The sequence below is a fragment of the Saccopteryx bilineata genome, chromosome 5, assembly GCF_036850765.1.
Source record: "Saccopteryx bilineata isolate mSacBil1 chromosome 5, mSacBil1_pri_phased_curated, whole genome shotgun sequence".
Classification (NCBI taxonomy): domain Eukaryota; kingdom Metazoa; phylum Chordata; class Mammalia; order Chiroptera; family Emballonuridae; genus Saccopteryx; species Saccopteryx bilineata.
Window position 1 is genome coordinate 66784599 of NC_089494.1, and position 20970 is coordinate 66805568.

Below are 20970 nucleotides of genomic sequence, written 5' to 3' on the forward strand. Positions count from 1 at the left end.
AGACAAGGCACATATAAGAAGCAATCAATGAACAATTAAAATGATGCAGCTACAAGTTGATGCTTCTCATCTCTCTCTCTCTCTCACACACACACACATACACAAAACAACAAAACCCCAATACTGTATATTCAAAAGTAACAGGGATATAGATAACAGAACAGCAAATCCTAGAGAGAAGTGGGGAGGGAGTTAGGAGGAGGGGAGCAAAGGGGGTATAAAAAGGGACACAAGGTGGAAGTGAGGGAATTATATTCAGTGGGACACTTGAATCCATGTAAACACAAAAAATGAATAAAAAACAGGCCCTGGCTGGTCGGCCTGGCGTGCGGGGGGACCCGGGTTCGATTCCCGGCCAGGGCACATAGGAGAAGCGCCCATTTGCTTCTCCACCCCCCCCCTCCTTCCTCTCTGTCTCTCTCTTCCCCTCCCGCAGCCAAGGCTCCATTGGAGCAAAGATGGCCCGGGCGCTGGGGATGCCTCCTTGGCCTCTGTGCCAGGCGCTAGAGTGGCTCTGGTTGCGGCAGAGCGACACCCCGGAGGGGCAGAGCATCGCCCCCTGGTGGGCAGAGCGTTGCCCCTGGTGGGCGTGCCGGGTGGATCCCGGTAAGGCGCATGCGGGAGTCTGTCTGACTGTCTCTCCCCGTTTCCAGCTTCAGAAAAATACAGAAAAAAAAAATAATAAAAAACAAAACTAAAAAGAAAAGTGTGATAGAAGTGTGAAAACAGAAAATTATAAGGTATTCACTGACTTTAGTATAGTTGATCCTTGAATAATATGGGAATTATTATCAAATCCCTGTATAACTTTTGACTCCCCCAAAATTAAGCTACTAATAACCTACTGTTGATCAAAAGCTTTACTGATATCAGTTGATTAATACATATTTTGTATTTTATATGTATCAGATACTGTAATCTTACAACAAAGTAAGCTAGAGAAAAGAAAAATATTAAGGATATCATAAGGAAAAGACATTTACAGTATTTATTGAAAAAATCTGTATATAGGTAGACTGTATAGATCAAACCCATGTTTTTTAGAGTGTACTGAATTCTTAAATTGTCAGTGTGTCTTCTTACAAATTTATTTCTAGAACTTATAAAATGGTGCTTTTTGGATTAAATGAGAAGAAGCTCACTTACAAAATTATATATATATGAATAAAGGATTTTTCTTAGTATTTCTCTCAAATGAAAATAAGTCTGGACCCTGGCCAGTGGCTCAGTGAATAATAGAGCAGCGGTTCTCAACCTGTGGGTCGCGACCCCAGTGGGGGTCGAACGACCAGGTGACCCTTGTGTTTTGGTCGTTCGACCCCCGCCGGGGTCGCGACCCACAGGCTGAGAACCACTGGTAGAGCATCAGCCCTGAATATGGATACCCCAGATTTGATTCTCAGTCAGTGCACACAGAAGAAGCAACAATCTGCTTCTCCCCCCCCCCTTTCTTTTCTTCTTCCCCTCCTGCAGCCAGTGGCTTGATTGGTTTGAGTGTGGCTCCGGGCACTGAGGCTAGCTCTGTTGGTCCCAGCACATCAGCACTGTTGGTCTCAGCACATCAGCCTCCAGTGCTAAAAATAGCCCTGTACTTGAGCGGCCCCAGAAAGGGGTTGCCAGGTGGATCCTGGTTGGGATGTATGCAGGAGTCTGCCTCACTATCTCCCCTCCTCTCACCTAAAAAAAAAAAAGAAGAGAAAAATATGTCTTATTTGTTAGCATATTTCATGGCAGTATAGGAAGAAAGAGTGAACAGTAAACTAAAACAAATGAAAAAAAATTTTTTTTGATGATTATAAACTAAGAAACTCCCTTAATTACATTGTATGATTAGTCTACAAAATGCACTGATATTATATAAATTAGTGATACTATTTCCTATTCATTTTAATGACTAGTGAATTCCTGGAATAGGATTTTACACCTAACAAAATTAATTTATAAATTACAGTATCTGATTTACTTTTTCTTTATTAACACAGCGTTACTAGAAATTAGTGGTGGGGTTATAACAGGGTGGAAAAGTTAATAAACAGAGTGATACATTTATCATTTGACTACAGGCATGTTCATTTAACTATAGGCTAACATGAAAAAAAGTCTCCTACCTAAAAAATTAGGTTAAAATTTTATTTTACTGAAGTTTAAACTAAACATTTTTGTTCTATTTATACAGATTCATCCTTTTGCAATCTTTGCTATTATTCTTCCATTCAGCGTCTTGAACTATGACCCACCTCAAAGGGATGAGTTTTTTGGAACTTGCATTCAACACCTTAATTCCTACTTAAGTAGGTATATTGTTTGGTATTAAAGCGAATTTTAAGTGGGAGGATACTGTTGCTGATATTTCTCATTAAAAGGGTAACCATAATAGCTGTGCATTCTATCCCCTCAAGTTTGTATACATTTTTAAAACTTTATTGTGAAAAATGTCAAATTTACAGATAAAATTGAAAAGCTGAACAAGGAACACCTACTATATACTCATAGGGTAGATTCAATAATCATTAACATTTTATCATATCTGCTTTACTGTTTGTCTCTTGCTCTATTTTCTGAGCCATTTTAATGTAAATTGCAGGCATTGTGACCCTTCAGCTTTAATACTCAGGGATACAACTTTCTACGAATAATGAATTTCTATATCACCACAGTTCTGTTATTACACCTAAGAAAATTAATAGTCTCCTAATGTATTATATACAGTTCATGTGTAAATCACCTTTGTTATTGCCAAAATGCAAAATACTGTGGTTGTTTACCCAAGATATATTCAAGGTTCACTCATTGTGTGGCTATTATCTCTTTAATCTCAGATTCTAGAATATTCTCTGGGTTTTTGTTTTTTGTTTTTGTTTTATTTTTTTCTTGAGATTGACTTGGGGAAAGGGTTTTTATTTTTTTCTAACAGTATCTTACCAAAGCTTGATAATACATGAAAATATTGAAAGAAAAATGTAACAAAAATCTATATCTTGTATACCCATAACCTAGCTTTTGAATAATGGTTAAAATTTTGTCACATTTGCTGTGTGTGTGTGTGCATGCGTGTGTGTGTGTGTGTGTGTGTGTGTGTGTGTATATATATATTTGAAGAGTCAGCCCTAAATACCTGAGGTTATAAGGACATTCAGTATCACACTTAAGAAAATGAACAAGTACCATGTATAACATAATCAAATTTTCCTAAATTTCGCCAATTTTACAACCTTTTTAAAAGCACCCAATATTGAGTTGTTATGTCACTTCCAATTTTTTTCCTTGGTATTTTTTTTTTATAAAAGAGATTGGCCACTTATTGTGGATTGTTCACATTATTGAATTATCGATTGCTTTCTGTTAAGTCCTTGCTCCTTCATCCACAGTATTTCTGGTAAACTAGAAGTTAGGAATAGATAATTAGATTCAGATTAAATATTTTTAGCAAAAATGTCTTGTATGTAGTGCTGTGTACCTGATATTTGTATCACATCTGGAGATGCATGAATATCTGATTCTTCTGTCAATTTTAGTAGTTAATTTAAGCTGGTGTGAGACAAGTATAAGTACATGAATTGTATCAATATCATGCTCATAGACTTTGCTACATTTTTGTGGGATCTAAAGTCCAAATACTGTCCAACCATGTCAGATACTATTGTGTCTGGTAATAGATAAGTAAAAATAGGACTGTGATATGTGTGTGCTTATATATGGATGACTATGCACTTCTGGCATTTCTATGCACCCCTTTTTAGTCACATAACTATATGTGGAAAGATGAGACTTGAAACTGAGACTTAGAATATACCCTCCTGGCCTGACCAGGCAGTGGCACAGTGGATAGAGCCTCAGACTGGCATGCGGAGGACCCAGGTTCGAAACCCCAGGTTGCTGGCCTGAGCATGGGCTCATCTGGTTTGAGCAAGGCTCACCAGCTTGAGCTCAAGGTCACATGCTTAAGCATGGGTCACTCGCTCTGCTATAGCCCCCCCCCCCACCCTGGTCAAGGCATATATGAGAAAGCAATCAATGAACAACTAAGGTGCTGCAATGAAGAATTGATGCTTTTTTTTTTTTTCTTGCATTTTTCTGAAGCTGGAAACGGGGAGGCAGTCAGACAGACTCCCGCATGCGCTCGACCGGGATCCACCCGGCACTCCCACCAGGGAGCGATGCTCTGCCCATTCGGGGGTCGCTCTGTTGCGACCAGAGCCAGCCTAGCACCTGAGGCAGAGGCCACAAAGCCATCCCCAGCGCCCGGGCCATCTTTGCTCCAATGGAGCCTTGGCTGTGGGAGGGGAAGAGAGAGACAGAAGAGACAGAGAGGAAGGAGAGGGGGAGGGGTGGAGAAGCAGATGGGCGCTTCTCCTGTGTGCCCTGGCCAGGAATTGAACCCGGGACTTCCGCACGCCAGGCCGATGCTCTACCACTGAGCCAACCGGCCAGGGCCAAGAACTGATGCTTCTTATCTCTTTCCCTTCCTGTCTGTCTGTTCCTATCTGTCTCACACGCGCGGGCGCGCATACACACACACACACACACACACACACACACACACTCCTGGTTGTTCATTCATTTCAGAAGAAAATGAAAGCACATCTTTTTTATATTCTCTAAAAAAGAGTCTTAGATATTATAATTTATTTTTAAATTACGAGCATAAGAAAAGAAAGGTTGAGAAGTACAGTTTTGATTTTTCTTTTTAACTTACTGGAGAGCCTGACCAGGTGGTGGCACAGTGGATAGAGCGTCGGACTGGGATGTGGAGGACCCCAATTGGAGGCCCCGAGGTCGCCAGCTTGAGCGCGGGCTCATCTGATTTGAGCAAAAGCTCACCAGGTTGGACCCAAGGTCGCTGGCTCGAGCAAGGGGTTACTCGGTCTGCTGAAGGCCCGTGGTCAAGGCACATATGAGAAAGCAATCAATGAACAACTAAGGTGTCTCAATGAAAAACTGATGATTGATGCTTTTCATCTCTCCGTTCCTGTCTGTCTGTCCCTGTTTATCCCTCTCTCTGTCTCTTTCTCTGTCCCTGTTAAAAAAAAACCAAACAAACAAAAAACAAAACTTACTGGAGAATGTTTGAACATTATTGGAGCACTTTATAAGTACAATTTAAAATATTTTAAGTAAATGTTAGTTTTGACATCAATTTTGCTGGTGGAGATTGTCATTATTTATCTCATTTGTCTTGATCTTTTTTATTAAATAAACTCAGCAAAAAATCCAAAAGAAAATGTTTAATTTTTTTGTACTTTGTAAAAATATTGCTGCAGTAGGGCGCTTTGGATGACCCCTTTCCTCTCATTAGAAAGGTCTCTTGGATGAGGCAAATCAGCTAAATTATCTGAAGCCCTATTCTCTGGGATATGTACCATGCTGCTGGGCGGCAGGTAAGGGAGGAGGGGTGGTGAGATCTCAGCTTCCTGCATGTCTGCAGGCAGCCTGGAAACCTGAGATCCCTACAGAGCAGCACAGTCTAGTGGGCCAGGCTCCAGGCTGGACTCTCCAGGTTAAGTCTCATGCTTCACTTGATAATCAGGTGACTTTGGGAAAGTCATGTAACTTCTTTGTATCTCTGTACGCTCATTTATAAAGTGGAGATTGTAACTGTTTCTACTGTACACTGTGAGATTTAAATGAGTTGATATTTGTAAAGTGCTTACAGTGATGCCTGACATAATCTGAGCACCCCCATATTATTATCATCAATACTTAGAGACTGGGATCACTTCTTTTTATATAAACTATTGATGTTTGGTTTTGAATACTTTTGCTTTTCAAGGCAATTAAAAAACTTCTTATGAAAGGAGAATAATAATAAACATTCACAAATCCTTAGCATAAATTTATACAAATTGAGTCACCCAAGGAATCAGTACACAGATCAAGAAACAGAATATTAACCACAGACCCCTTCTCCCTGTCCCCTTCCAATTCTGTCCCCACCCAAAGGTAACCGATTCAACACTGACAGTATTGTAATAATACAATTATTAGTTTTGGCAAGGCTGTGTTTGTTTCATTTTTTAAAAACCTGATTTTTGCCCTGGTCGGTTGGCTCAGCGGTAGAGCGTCGGCCTAGCGTGCGGAGGACCCGGGTTCGATTCCCGGCCAGGGCACACAGGAGAAGCGCCCATTTGCTTCTCCACCCCTCCGCCGCGCCTTCCTCTCTGTCTCTCTCTTCCCCTCCCACAGCCGAGGATCCATTGGAGCAAAGATGGCCCGGGGCGCCTCTGCCTCAGGGGCTGGAGTGGCTCTGGTCGCAACATGGCCACGCCCAGGATGGGCAGAGCATCGCCCCCTGGTGGGCAGAGCGTGGCCCCATGGTGGGCGTGCCGGGTGGATCCCGGTCGGGCGCATGCGGGAGTCTGACTGTCTTTCCCTGTTTCCAGCTTCAGAAAAATGTAAAAACCTGGTTTTCTCTGAATAAAGTGTGTGGTTAGGTATATGAGAGGGGGCTGTACGTTAAATTTTTTTTTTTAATCTTAATTTTGTTTTAGGTATATTGGATCCTCTCATGTTAGTGTTTCTTGGTTTCTCTTTGGCCACACTTGAATATTTCCCAGAAAATCTGCTAAAAACAATTTTTAACATCAAATTCTTAGGCAGATTGGATTCTCAACTTGATCGTATGTATCTACATTTTATTAAGTTATCATTTCTATATATCCAAGTTTCAGTACTACCTGTACCAAGGGTTTAAATGTTAATTTTTTTGTTCGCTTATAGAAAAATTTCCTGTTTATTGTAGAAATTTGGAAAACACAGAAAATGTAAAAACAAAATAAAAAAATGACTCAACCTTACCACCAAGTGAAACAAATACTTTTAATGTTTTGGAGTGTTCTTCTCTTTTTCTGTCTCTCTCCTGCTCGTATCAGCATGTTTATATATCTACATGTATTTTAAAACAAAATTTGGGTTATTTATGTATTCACTTTTGTATGTTGCCAGTAGTTATTGAACTGTATTTTGAATGATTTTTAATGATATTAATATGTATTTTTTGAAAATTTACGTATTGATTTTAGAGAGAGAGAGGGAGGGAGTGAGCAAGAGAGAAAGAGAAACATTTATTTGCTGTTTCACCTATCTTTGCATTCATTGGCGGATTCCTGTTAATGTGCCCTGACTGGGGATCAAACCGGCGACTTGATTGACAATGTTCTAGACCAGTTGAGCTACCCAGCCAGGACCCAGCCAGGGCAAATATTTTTTGATGTCATAATTTTTTTAGTGTCTACATAATCTTCCATTACATGAATGTAATTTCAGGATGTGAAGTTTATTTATCTTAGAGGTTATTATTATATATAATGATTATTACATATGAATAATTGACCTTATTTCTGTTTCTTGAGGATGGATTCCTAAATGTGGAATATTAGGTCAATGAAAATTCATTGGTAGTATTTTTTAAAATGCAGTTTTAACATTAATAATTAGTGGAAACAACATAGGAGTTGGTCTTAATCATGCCACTGAATGTAATAACTTAAAAATATAAGCATGATTTAATGAGAATAAAAGTGTCAACCAGTAGTGGGGATAAATGAATATGAAAAAAATGGGTTGTCTTTGCTAGGTCAAAGCTATCAAAATCCATTAATATATATTTTTTTAATTTCAGTTTTATGTTCATCTCTAAAGATGAGGATCCAGTTTCGTCTTATGGAATTAAATAGAGCAGTCTGCTTGGAATGCCCTGAGTATCAGATTCCATGGTTTCATGGCCGCTTCTGTGAACGACATTATAATAAAGGTTTGAGTTTTCTTTGGGTCAGAAAGTGAAGTTTAATTCTGAAGTAAAGTATTAGGTAGTATATTGTTATTATTTTTAAACCTAACCACGACACCACAGTTCCCAGCAGTGCCATAACCTGTTTAATGGAGCCATTTTGTAGGCGAGATTTGTGATATAAGAATTTTTTTTCTTTTCATATTTTCTTCTTTTCCAAGTGATAGGAGGGGAGATATAGGGAGACAGATTCCTGCATGCGCCCCAACTGGGATCCACCCAGCAACCCCCACGTGGGGCTGATGCTCTGCCCGTCTGGGGTCATGCTTGCAACTGAGCTATTTTTAGAGGCCTAGGTGGAGTCTCCACAGAGCCATCCTCAGCGCCCCAGGCCAATGCATGCAAACCAATTGAACCATGGCTGCGGGAGGAGAAAAGAGAGAGAGAGAGAGAGAGAGAGAGAGAGAGAGAAAGGGGAGGGGAAGGAGGAGAGAAGTATATGGTCACTTTTCCTGTGTGCCCTGACCAGGAATTGAACCCGGGACATCCACACGCCAGGCTGACACTCTACCACTGAGCCAACCAGCCAGGGTCCTTAATATTTAGAACACTAACTCTCTTTTGGTAGAGGGCAAAGAACTTGTGTTATATTTAGTGTCATTGAGTATTATATTACATTGAAGCTCTTGTTGGAAATACTAATTTTTATCTTTCAGTTTGTAGAATTGGATGATTTTCATTCAAAAACTGATAAAGTTATTTTAAGTGAACTAATTACTTTTTATTTTCATACAGATATTGGCAGCCTGAATGGAGCACAGCAGCAGATTTATAAAATGTTAGCAGAGGTACTAGGAGGAACCAATTATGTAAAAGCCACAGTTCTTACACCTTATTACCACACAATAGGTAAGTCTTTAATCATCTCATCCTCTGGATTTTTTTTTTTTTTTTTTGTGGCAGAGACAGAGAGAGTCAGAGAGAGGGACAGATAGACAGGAAGGGAGAGAGATGAGAAACATCAATTCCTCGTTGCGGCTCCTTAGTTGTTCATTGAATGCTTTCTCATATGTGCCTTGACGGGGGGGGGGGGGGGGCTACAGCAGACTGAGTGACCCTTTGCTCAAGCCAGCAACCTTGGGCTCAAGCTGGTGAGCCTTGCTCAAACCAGATGAGCCTGCACTCAAGCTGGTGACCTCGGGGTCTCGAACCTGGGTCCTCCAAATCCCAGTCCGATGCTCTATCCACTGTGCCACTGCCTGGTCAGGCCATCTGGAATTTTAAAAAGGTTGTTTTTTAAAATTTTTTCAAGTTATCTTGAAATTGTCCAAAGACACAGAAATAGAAAAGAACAGTGCATTGAATCCTCAAGTTCCCATGATCCAGCTTTGATAACCATCAGTGTTTAGCTATTCTTAAAAAAAAAGTTTTTTTATTTTTAAATTTTTTATTCAGTGAGAGGAGGAGAGGCAGAGAGACAGACTCCCACATGCACCCTGACCAGGATCCACCTGGCAAGCCCACTAGGAGATGATGCTCTGCCCATGTGGGGCATTGCTCCATTGCTCGGCAACCAAGCTCTTCTTAGCATCTGAGGTGGAGGCCATGGAGCCATCCTCAGCGCCTGGGGCCAACTTACTCCAGTTGAGCCATGCTACAGGAGGGGAAGAGAGAGTGGAGTGAGAGGGGGAGGGGCAGAGAAGCAGATGGGTGCTTCTCCTTTGTGTGCTGACCTGGAATCAAACCTAGGACATCCACATGCTGGGCTGATGCTCTACCAATGAGCCAACTGGCCAGGGCTCAAAAAAATATTTAAGGTCAGTCTTTTACCAGTTCTAAAACCCAGATTTAGATTCATTGGACATTTCTGAATCTTCAAGAATTCTGTCCTCTTTACTCAGTGCTAAACTAAACTAAAGTTAGAGAAATTATTTATGTCAATTTCATTGCTTTAAGTTCATCTAAAATCTAAATTGGAATATCATCCTGGATGAAGATTTCCATAGGCTATGCTCAACTCTAACCCGGCTAATGTTGTTTCTCAGTAGTCTACTTGTAGAAGGCGTTCTGATTTAGTTGTGGATTGCAAAGCTGGTAGGCTAGGTGATATGTTGGGTGGCAATATATGATTTTTTTAAAAAAGGCTAAATTCAAGTGGTAGGTATAAATGAAAAGATGAAATTTTAAGAGGATTAACAAATTTTCTAAAATTATGTTTAATAAGCATCTGCATAACATACAGGATAATTTTAAAGAATTATAAACTTGATATAAACTAATAACGTAAATGGTTGCCAAAATTAAATACTCTTTTAAACTATATTATTAATAACAAGAAAGTTAATCATTTTACTATATTCTGTTTTTTCAGACACATCTTAGTATTTTTTTTTAGTGTTACATTTTAGGAGAGTCAGTGACAGATAAGGTCTAGGAACAAAGGATCTAGGAATCATGCCTTAGAAAGAACTAGAAAAGGCTGAGGCTGTGTGGATTTCAATCCTTGAGCAAGGTCCTAAGCCTCTGAACTTTATTCATTTTTTCATCTGTAAAATGGGGATAATACTTGCTTATAGGATTAACCGACATACTGGATGAAAAGCGTTTACCACTACCCTTAGAACATGGTAAGTGCTCAATAAATTTTATTTTAAAAGAGCTAGGAATGTTTAGTCTGAAAATGAGAGTTTATAGAGAGCATAAAACTTAAAAGAATTGAATGATTGGGGTGGTGAACACACAATACAATATATAGATGATTTATTATAGAATTATATACCTGAACCTTTATCATTTTATTAACCAGTGTCACCCCAATAAATTCAATAAAAATTAAAAAAGTATTGGAAGGATTGTTATGTGAAAGAATTGAATATCTCTATCTCAAGGATAAAAATGGTAAAAATGAAAGGAAGTAGATTTTAAGTCAGTCTATGGAGAAGTTTACGAAAGGCTTGCTGAAAAATTGGAGTGGGTTGCCTTGTGAAGAAGTAATGTTTGGGCAGAAGCTGGTTGATCAGATGATGGTGTATGTGTGTGTATATGTGATTTCTGTACTTGCCAGGAGGCTGAACCAGATAGTCATTCATACCGTCATCTTGTAACCACAAAACACATACTGTCAGTTGTTAGGTTTTATATTAGTCAGTATTAGGTTTGGTTATGAGTGACAAAAATCCACAAATTTATTTCCTTCTCCCAAACATATAGGGTGTCCAGAGCTGGGGATGTCAGCTCCACAAACATTAAAGATCCAGGATTCTTCCATTTTATATAATCTACTATTGTCAATACATAGCTTCCACTTCATAACCCAAGATGGCTGCTCTGGTTTCAGCCAACACATTTACAGTCCTAGCAGGAGGAGCAGGGAAGAAAAAAGAAGGGTGTCCCTTTAAGTACAGTTCCCTGAAGTAGTACATACCATTTTTATTTTTATTTTATTTATTTTATTTTTTTACAGAGACAGAGAGTGAGTCAGAGAGAGGGATAGACAAGGACAGACAGACAGGAACGGAGAGAGATGAGAAGCATCAATCATTAGTTTTTCATTGCGCGTTGCAAACACCTTAGTTGTTCATGGATTGCCTTCTCATATGTGCCTTGACCGCGAGCCTTCAGCAGACCGAGTAGCCCCTTGCTGGAGCCAGTGACCTTGGGTTCAAGCTGGTGGGATTTTGCTCAAACCAGATGAGCCCGCGCTCAAGCTGGTGACCTCGGGGTCTCGAACCTGGGTCCTCTGCATCCCAGTCTGACGCTCCATCTACTGCGCCACCGCCTGGTCAGGCAGTACATACCATTTTTAAATTATGCCCATGGCCACTCTTGCTTGCAAGTGCGTTTAGAAAAGATGGTTTTTATTCTGCATGGCCACATACCCTGGTGAGATTTAGGGACTCTATTATTAAAAATGAAGGGAAGACTTGTTTATTAGCCAACAACTTGCTGTCTCTTTCAGAGGGTTGTTTATCTGTACTGTTTGAAAGTTAAATATAGTCCTGTAAAAGTAATGCTCACAGAAGGAAACACTAAAATATGTATTTGAAAGTAATCTATAATCCCATCCCATATAATTTAAAATGATTGAACATTAAATTTGTGGCAGGCACTGTGGTTAGCTCTTTTTTTTTTTTTTTTTTTTTTTTTTTTTTTACAGAGACAGAGTCAGAGAGAGGGATAGATAGGGACAGACAGACAGGAATGGAGAGAGATGAGAAGCATCAATCATCAGTTTTTCGTTGCGACTCCTTAGTTGTTCATTGATTGCTTTCTCATATGTGCCTTGACAGTGGGCTTTCAGCAGACCGAGTAACCCCTTGCTCAAGCCAGCAACCTTGGGTCCAAGCTGGTGAGCTTTGCTCAATCCAAATGAGCCCGTGCTCCAGCTGGCACCTTCGGGGTCTCGAACCTGGGTCCTCCGCATCCCAATCCAACACTCTATCCACTGCGCCACTGCCTGGTCAGTCTAGCTCTTTTTTTTTTTTTTTAACTCAGTGAGAGGATGCGAAGCAGAGAGACAGACTCTCAGATTAACCCCGACAGGGATCCACCAGGCAAGCTCACTAGGAAGCAATGCTCTGCCCATCTGGAGCATTGCTCTGTTGCTCAGCAACCGAGCTCTTCTTAGCACCTGAGGCTGAAGCCATGGAGCCATCCTCAACACTCAGGGCCAGCTCACTCTAATAGAGTCATAGCTGCAGGAGGGACAGAGAAAGAGAGAGAGAGAGAAAGAGAGAGAGAGAGAGAGAAGCAAAAAGGGGAGGGGTGGAGAAGCACATGGGCCCTGTGTGCCCTGACTAGGAATCAATCCTAGGCGATCTGCATGCTAGGCCGACACTCTACCACTGAGCCAACCTATGGCTGGCCCTTTATTCCTATCATCACATTTTATTCTTTTTGTTTGTCTTGCTAATGTTTCTTTCAAACTAGAAATAATAAATATCAATTGTAAAGCATATAGGAAAGACAGGATATATGCTTGAATCTTTACTTGTTTTCAGGTGATTTGGCTTAGCTCCCTCCAAACATAACCAACAAAATTAAGAGAATTAAAATAAAATTCTTGGGCTCTGGCTGGGTGCCTTAGCTGTTTAAAGCATTGTCCTGACCTGCCAAGGTTGCAGCTTCAATCCCTGGTCAGGACACATAAGAATCAACTAACGAATGTGCAAATAAACTGAATAACAAATTGATGTTTTCCTCTCTCTCTTTCCCTTCTTCCTCACTCTCTAAAATCAATATGTAAAAAATAAAATAAATACAGTTTACATTTAAAATGAAATAAAATAAAACTCTTTAATGTGATTTAGCCTATTTCAGTGCTTAAACATAGCCTAATGCAAAATACAGTTTAGTAATGCTTGCTGGTTAATTTTTATTGATTGATTTTCTTTCTTTTTTTAAAATTGATCTTAGAGAGATAAAAAGGGAAAGGGAAGGGGGAGAGAAAAATGTTGATTTGTTGTTCCACTTATTTATGCATTCATTGGTTGATTCTTGTATGGGCCCTGACTGGGGATTGAACCCACAATCTTGGCATATTGGGATGACACTAACCAATTGAGCTACTTGGCCAGGTGATTGATTTTCAAACATTGGACCAGATCTTATAAATAAATTGGATAATTAGGGAGGTACCTCATTCTTTTTCTGTGTATGTATATGTATTTAAAATATATCTTAAACATTTACCTGTAAGAATTTACCTAATTCATACTGTTTTTTTTTTAACTTTTCCTGTTTTTTCTTTTGTTTTTTTATTTTTTTTATTTATTCATTTTAGAGAGGAGAGAGAGAGAGAGGGAGAGGAGAGAGAGAAGGGGGGAGGAGCTGGAAGCATCAACTCCCATATGTGCCTTGACCAGGCAAGCCCAGGGTTTCGAACCGGCGACCTCAGCATTTCCAGGTCGATGCTTTATCCACTGCGCCACCACAGGTCAGGCCTAATTCATACTGTTGATTCCTGTACTTGCTTATAGATTTTGAGTGTATCTTGGATAAAAGAAAAAAACCTTTTCCTTATGGAAGCCATAATATAACTTTGGGAAAACTGCCAGAAATGAACTGGGAATCAAATATTCAAAGAGTTGGATCAAGCCTGCCACAAGGAGCTGAAAGGTAACTTATCTTTTCATTTCAGATGTCGTCATGTAAATGTTAAATTTGGTATAATTTATTGAACTCATTTATCAAGGATTTAGAAGAAGTAGAATATTTTTCTCATCTATATCATGTATTCTACCTCTATATCTTTGCTTTTTCTATTTATTTATTTATTTATTTATTATTTTTTTAATTTATTCATTTTAGAGAGGAGGGGGGAGAGAGAGAGAGAGAAGAGGGAGGAGCAGGAAGCATCAACTCCCATATGTGCCTTGACCAGGCAAGCCAGGGTTTTGAACTGGCAACCTCAGTGTTTCCAGGTTGACGCTTTATCCACTGCACCACCACAGGTCAGGCTATCTTTGCTTTTTCTATGCTTTCTGCCTTAATGTCTGTCCTTCATCGTCTATAAAGTGTAGCATCTCTCTGAAGTGCTCATTTTCTTTCTTAATTTAATTTAATTTTTATTTATTTTTTATTTTTCAGTTACAGCTGATATGCAATATTGTATTAGTTTCAGATGTACAACCCAGTGATTAGACATTATATATAACAGCCTGTTAAGTCTGATACCCATCTGACACTATCCACAGTTATTAGAATATTATTGACTCTAATCCCTATGCTGTACTTTTTACATCACCATGACTATTCTTTAACGACCGTCATCTTTTTTACCCATCCCCCCAACCTCCCTCCCATCTGGCAACCATTAAAATGTTTTCTGTACCTATGAGTCTGTTTCTTTTCTGCTTGTGCATTTATTTTGTTTTTTAGATTCAACTGTTGATAGATATGTATTTTTTGCTGTTTTATTGTTCATATTTTTTAAAATCTTTTTTCTCTTCATAAAGAAGAACTGTAACAGTTCATGTAATACCAGTTTGGTGGTGATAAACCCTTTTAGCTTTTTCTTGTCTGGGAAGTTTTTCAATTAAATGATAGTTTTGCTGGGTAGAGTAATCTTGGTGGTAGGTTCTCGCTTTTCATCATTTGAATATTTCTTGCTACTCCCTTCTGGCCTGCAAAGTTCTGTTGAGAAATCAGCTGACAGTCTTATGGGAGCACCTATGGAGGTAAATAACTGCTTTTCTCTTGCTGTTTTTAATATTCTCTCTTTGTCTTTAACCTTTTGCATTTTAATTATGATGTATCTTTGTGTGGGCCTCTTTGGGTTCATCTTGTTTGGAACCCTCTGCACTTCCTGGACTTACATGTCTATTTTCTTCACCAGGTTAGGGAAGTTTTCTGTCATTAATTTTTCAGATAGGTTTTTAATTTCTTGCTCTCCTCCTTCTGGCATCCCCATGATGCAAATGTTGGTATGCCTTAAGTTGTCCCAGAGGCTTCTTACACTATGTTCATTTTTTGAATTATTTTTTCATTTTGCTGTTGTGATTGGGTGTTTTTTGCTTCCTTATATTCCAAATTGCCGATTTTGGCTTCATCTACTCTATTGTTGATTCCCTATAAATGATTCTTCATTTCAGTTATGTGTCCTTCATTTCTGACTGGTTCTCTTTTATGGTTTCTATGTCCTCACTAAGTTCCTTGAGCATCCTGTAACCATTGTTTTGAACTCTGTAGCTGATAGTTTGTGTGCCTCCATTTTGTTTAGTTATTTTTCTGGAGATTTCTCCTGTTCTTTCCTTTGGGTCATGTTTCTTTCTTTCTTTCTGCATTTTGACTGTTCCCCTGTTTGTTTCTATGTATTAGGCAGAGCTGCTACATCGACCAGACCTGGTAGAGTGGTTTTGTGTAGTAGGTGACCTGTATAGCCCAGTGGTACAGCCTCCCATCACCTGAACTGTGTGCCCCTATGTGGGCTGTGCACACTGTCCTGTTGTAGTTGAGCCTTGATTGCTGTTGGCGTCACTGGGAGGTATTGACCCTAAGCTGATTGGCTGTGAGGACTGGAGCTGCTGTGCAGGAGTCAACCAACCCTATGGAGAACTTGCTTCTGTGGGGTTTTCGTGTTCACTGAGTCCACCCTGCTAGGACCACCCTGCATAAGCTACAGAGTGATGTGTAAATGGCTGCTATTTGTGCTGGGCTTGGGGGTGTCCAGGAGAGGCCAAGATGTGAACCAAGGCAGGCTGCCCCTAGTGCCAGGCCTGGGGCCACTTAGCAAGTGGTACAGGGTATGCAGAGGCCAGATGCTGCTTGTTTGGGAGATTTTAGGAAAGTCCAAAGTCTGAGGCAAGAGAGGCCCTTTGTATGGAAAAGCCACTGGAAACAGCTTGGTTGGTTTTGCAAGTTGGGGGGAGTGGGGTCTGAGGGAATCACCAGGGCAGGGTAAACAGTGTGAGTCAGGCTGATGGAGACTCAGACATGGCACCCACCTGCTAGCTCTGTGGGGTTCTCTCAGTTCTTGCCTTGATGCCAGACCATCTAGTTCCTCCCTGTGTGTCCCTAGCTCTTTCTAAGCTGCTGCCCCAGTGCTGGAGCTCAGAGGGAGTGAGTTCAATTAAGCCCCTGGTGGCCCTTTAAGAGGAGCTGCCTGAGACTCCCACAGCCCTCGGTTTCCCTCAGTCACAATCCCTGCTGATTTCTACAGCCAGAAGTTATGGGGACTTCTCTTCATGGCACTGGAACCCTGGCTGAGAAGCCTGGTGTGGGGCGGGACCCCTCTCTCCTTACCGGGGAACTCTGCAGCTGAGACATCCCTCCCGATTTTAAACCGCTACACGTGGGTGTGGGACCAGCCTGTTCCATATTTCTGCCCTGCTACCAGTCTTGATGTGGCTTCTTCCCTAATTCCCTATTTGTAGGACTTAAATTTAGCCAGATTTCAGGCGGTTCTGAATGATGGTTGTTCTGTAACTTGGTTGTAATTTTGATGTGGTTGTAGGAGGATTCAAGTACTGTTTCTACATACATTACCATCTTGACTGGAAGTTCTGAAGTGCTAATATTCTAGTTCAGTTCGTCAGAACTAAATAATATATTCTTTGGAGCCTCCATACCTCTTTTTTTTTTTCTTTTACAGAGACAGAGAGAGAGAGAGAGTCAGAGAGAGGGATAGACAGGGACAGATAGACAGGAATGGAGAGATGAGAAGCATCAATCATTAGTTTTTTGTTGTGCGTTGCAACACCTTAGTTGTTCATTGATTGCTTTCTCATATGTGCCTTGACTGCGGGCCTTCAGCAGACTGAGTAATCCCTTGCTCGAGCCAGCGACCCTGGGTCCAAGCTGGTGAGCTTTTGCTCAAACCAGATGAGCCCATGCTCAAGCTGGCGACCTCGGAGTCTCAAACCTGGGTCTTCCGCATCCCAGTCCAACACTTTACCCACTGCGCCACCGCCTGGTCAGGCTCCATACCTCTTTTTTTTTTTTTTTTTTTAAGATTTTATTTATTCATTATAGGGAGGGGAGGGGGGGGAGGAGCAGGAAGCATCAACTCCCATATGTGCCTTGACCAGGCAAGCCCAGGGTTTTGAACCGGCAACCTCAGCGTTTCCAGGTTGGCGCTTTATCCACTGCGCCACCACAGGTCAGGCTCCATACTTCTTTTTGATAATACTTAGCCACTTCTTACACTGCTATAAGGCTATGTCACAGTGCCTTTCTTACATATAGTAGGTGCATAATGAATATATATTGGACAAAGAAACAAATGGATGAAAGCATAGAGATATTTATAATATCAAATGAATAGGCTTAATTGTCATTAATTACTAAGTTAGTAGAAAATAACTTGGTGTGCTTATTTATATTTATTTGGCTTTTATTAGTTTATAACAATACAACCTTGTTCCTGAATGCTTATAATTATTCAGTTTCTTATTGTGATTTTAGAAATAAATACTTGTTTCTATCTTATGTAGAATTGCTTTGGAATTTTTGGATTTAAGAGCTTTTTGTAGAAACATCCATCATTTAAAAGGAAAATCTGCTATGAAAAAACGACATTTGGAAATTTTGGGCTATCGTGTAATTCAGGTATGAGATTCTCTTGTAAACCAGCCTCTAAAAGACCTAGAGACCCTTGCCTGTATATGTGTTTACTTTTAATCTTAAAGTTCTAGAATGACATTTTTTTTATTATTAACAAAAGTTGTATTAAAATATATGAAATAAAACAGCCTCCACTTTATCTTGAAGAATAAATAAAAATCATTTCTTGTCTCTAGAAGATCTGTGAATTTGTACATTTATCATAGCAGATGGATAGAGTTATAAGAGAAAAAGACTCGAGTATGAATATAGGAAAGGTCCCTAGGAAAAATTGTCCAGTGTTGGTATTATAGGAACAGGAGAAGAAAAGGAATTATGCAGAAGAAACTGTCTTCTGGGCTTTGCCTGGAAGAAGGACCCACTAGGCTTCAAAAAAAGGGTTCAAAGTCTATGTTTATGTAAACTAATTTCTTAGGGTTCCTATAGCTATGCTCATTAGTGCATAAAAGTCCTCCCTGATATTTTTTTGTTGTTACCTTAATATTTCCATTCAAACTATGCTACTTATTTTACAGATCCCTCATTTTGAATGGAACTCAATGGCACTGTCAACAAAGGATGCTCGGATGGAATACCTGAGAGAACGTATATTTGCAGATGGCAAATCATGATTGTAGTTTTTATTTAAAATTAGTTATCCTGTTGTGTTATATATGAACTTATTTTAATTAAGTGGCCTGACTCAGTTAAATAATATAGAATTGACTAGTGCCTGACCAGGCGGTGGCGCAGTGGATAGAGTGTTGGACTGGGATGCTGAGGACCCAGGTTCAAGACCCCAAGCTCGCCAGCTTGAGTGCGGGCTCATCTGGCTTGAGCAGAAAAAAAAAAAAAGCTCACCAGCTTGGACCCACGGTCACTGGCTTGAGCAAGGGGTTACTCGGTCTGCTGAAGGCCCGTGGTCAAGGCACATATGAGAAAGCAATCAATGAACAACTAGAGTATCACAATGTAAAACTGATGATTGATGCTTCTCATCTCTCTCCATTCCTGTCTGTCCCTATCTATTCCTCTCTCTGACTCTCTCTCTGTCTCTGAATAAAAAAAAAAATAAAAATCTAGAATTGACTGATTTCAAGGTCAATTGAATCCCTATTGAAATAAATAGACATTTTAAAATGGAATACCTTCTTCACTGTCTGGTTGGGAAATTGTTTAAAATTCTTAACATAAAAGACATATAGCATTTAAGAAACTTAAATAGTTTACAGTTCATCCTTTTTTTTTAAAGCCTAGCCGACTTCTTCTTTTATTTATTTATTTTTTAACTAAAAAAATTTTTTTTATTCATTTTAAAGAAGAGAGACAGAGAGAGAGGGAAGAGGGGAGGAGCAGGAAGCATCAACTCCCATATGTGCCTTGACTGGGCTAGCCCAGGGTTTTGAACTGGCAACCTCAGCATTCCAGGTCCACGCTTGATCTACTGCGCCACCACAGGTCAGGCTACAGTTCATCTTTGAGTACTGTTTTAGATACTGAGAATACATCATGAATACACCGCATCTTCCAGGCAGGGTGGAGTAAAACAAAATAAATGAATAAAATGTACCTTAGGTAATATTAAGTGCTGTGGAGAATAATTCAGAGGAGGGAACAGGAATATTGTGGGTGGGTGTCTTTTTATATAGAGTGATCTGCGAAAGACTTATGAGGTTATCATTTGAGTAAAAACTTAAAGAGGTGAGGCTGTTGGGTAGTAGAGTACTCCAGGCAGAGGGATGATGTAGGAATATGCCTGGCATGTTTGAAAGTAACAAGGAATCTATTGTGGCTAGAGCAGAACAAGTGGTTGGACATATAATAAAAGAAAAGGTAGATTACAGAGTCAAATATATATGATCTCTGAGTGAGATGAGAGACTATTGGAGAGTTTCTAGCAAAGGAATAAAGAATTCATATTTTAACTGGATGACTCTGACTGCTCTGTTGAGAAAAGACTGCAGCGGGGCAAATGTAAAAGCCAGGAGACCCATTAGAAGGTCATTGCAATAATCCAGACAAGGAATGAATGGTGGCTTAAAGGGTAGTGGCAGTGGAGGTAATGAGAAGTGGTCAGATTTTTAAAATGTATTTTGAAGACAGAGGCAATAGAATTTGCACAGTGATTGGATATGAGGTATGAAGAAAAGACAGGTGTTAAGGATAATTCTACATTTTTGTCCTGAGCAACTGAAAAGATGTTATTGCCATTGACTGAGATGAGGAAGACCATGGGAAGAGGAAGGTGGGAGGTGGTGGAGGGGGTGAGGGTCACGAGTTTGGTTTTAGACATGCTGATTTTGTGATGCCTTTTAAACATCTCAGTGCAGATAGCAAATAGGCACTTTAAATAAGTGAGTTTGGGGTCAGGGGAGAGGTTCAGGCTCCAGATATAAATTTGGAAGTTGTTAGCAGTATTTAATGTGATGAGACTAGAAGAAATCACTAAACTGTGATTAGAGGAAGGTGTGAATGGAGGAGAGGTCTGAGGACTGAGCTTTGGGTGCTCCAACACAAAGAGGTCAAGAAGAAGAGGACCAAGAGAAGTAAAGGAGACTGGATTGGATTGGCCAATGAGGTAGAAGGAAAAGTCATAGGTAATAATACTTCCTAGAAGCCAAGTAGAGAAAGCATTTTAGTTTAGGTTTAAAGTGCTTGTTTAAAATATCCAATTATTTTGCATGACTTGAGCTCCAATTCTTAATGATTTTGCAAAATGTGAACTTCACAGAACCTTTTGTGGAAAACAGAATCAGAACAGTAAGCATCCCTGGCCAGATAGCTCGACTGGTTAGAGCATCATCAGGAAGCACAGAGGTTGCTGATGCGATCAGGGCACCTACAGGAGATTGATGTTCCTGTCTCTATCTCTCCCTATCCCTTCTTCTCACTCTAAAATCAGTAATGTGAACATTAAAAAAGAAAAAAAGAACAGCCTTACCTGTGGTGGCGCAGTGGATAAAGCGTTGACCTGGAATGCTGAGGTCGCCGGTTCAAAACCCTGGGCTTGCCTGGTCAAGGCACATATGGGAGTTGATGCTTCCAGCTCCTCCCCCCTTCTCTCTCTCTCTGTCTCTCTCCTCTCTCTCTCTCTCTCTTTCTCTCTCTTTCTCATTCTCTCTCTTCTCTAAAAAAATTAATAAAAGTAAAAAGAATTTAAAAAAAGAGTCAACCGGCCTGACCTGTGGTGGCGCAGTGGATAA

The 20970-nt window shown here is 40.1% G+C and overlaps 1 protein-coding gene across 2 annotated transcripts in view; it reads left to right on the top strand.

Moving 5' to 3' along the window:
• The window catches only part of FASTKD1 (FAST kinase domains 1), a 54700-nt gene extending 33730 nt beyond the window's left edge, over positions 1-20970 (top strand). For both annotated transcript variants that reach the window (XM_066280855.1, XM_066280853.1), the window contains exons 9-15: positions 2177-2291; positions 6489-6617; positions 7619-7750; positions 8522-8635; positions 13705-13843; positions 17659-17773; positions 18304-20970. In XM_066280855.1, coding sequence (XP_066136952.1) covers positions 2177-2291; positions 6489-6617; positions 7619-7750; positions 8522-8635; positions 13705-13843; positions 17659-17773; positions 18304-18399 — 840 coding nt within the window. In that variant the 3' untranslated portion in view covers positions 18400-20970. The remainder of the gene's footprint in view (positions 1-2176; positions 2292-6488; positions 6618-7618; positions 7751-8521; positions 8636-13704; positions 13844-17658; positions 17774-18303) is intronic.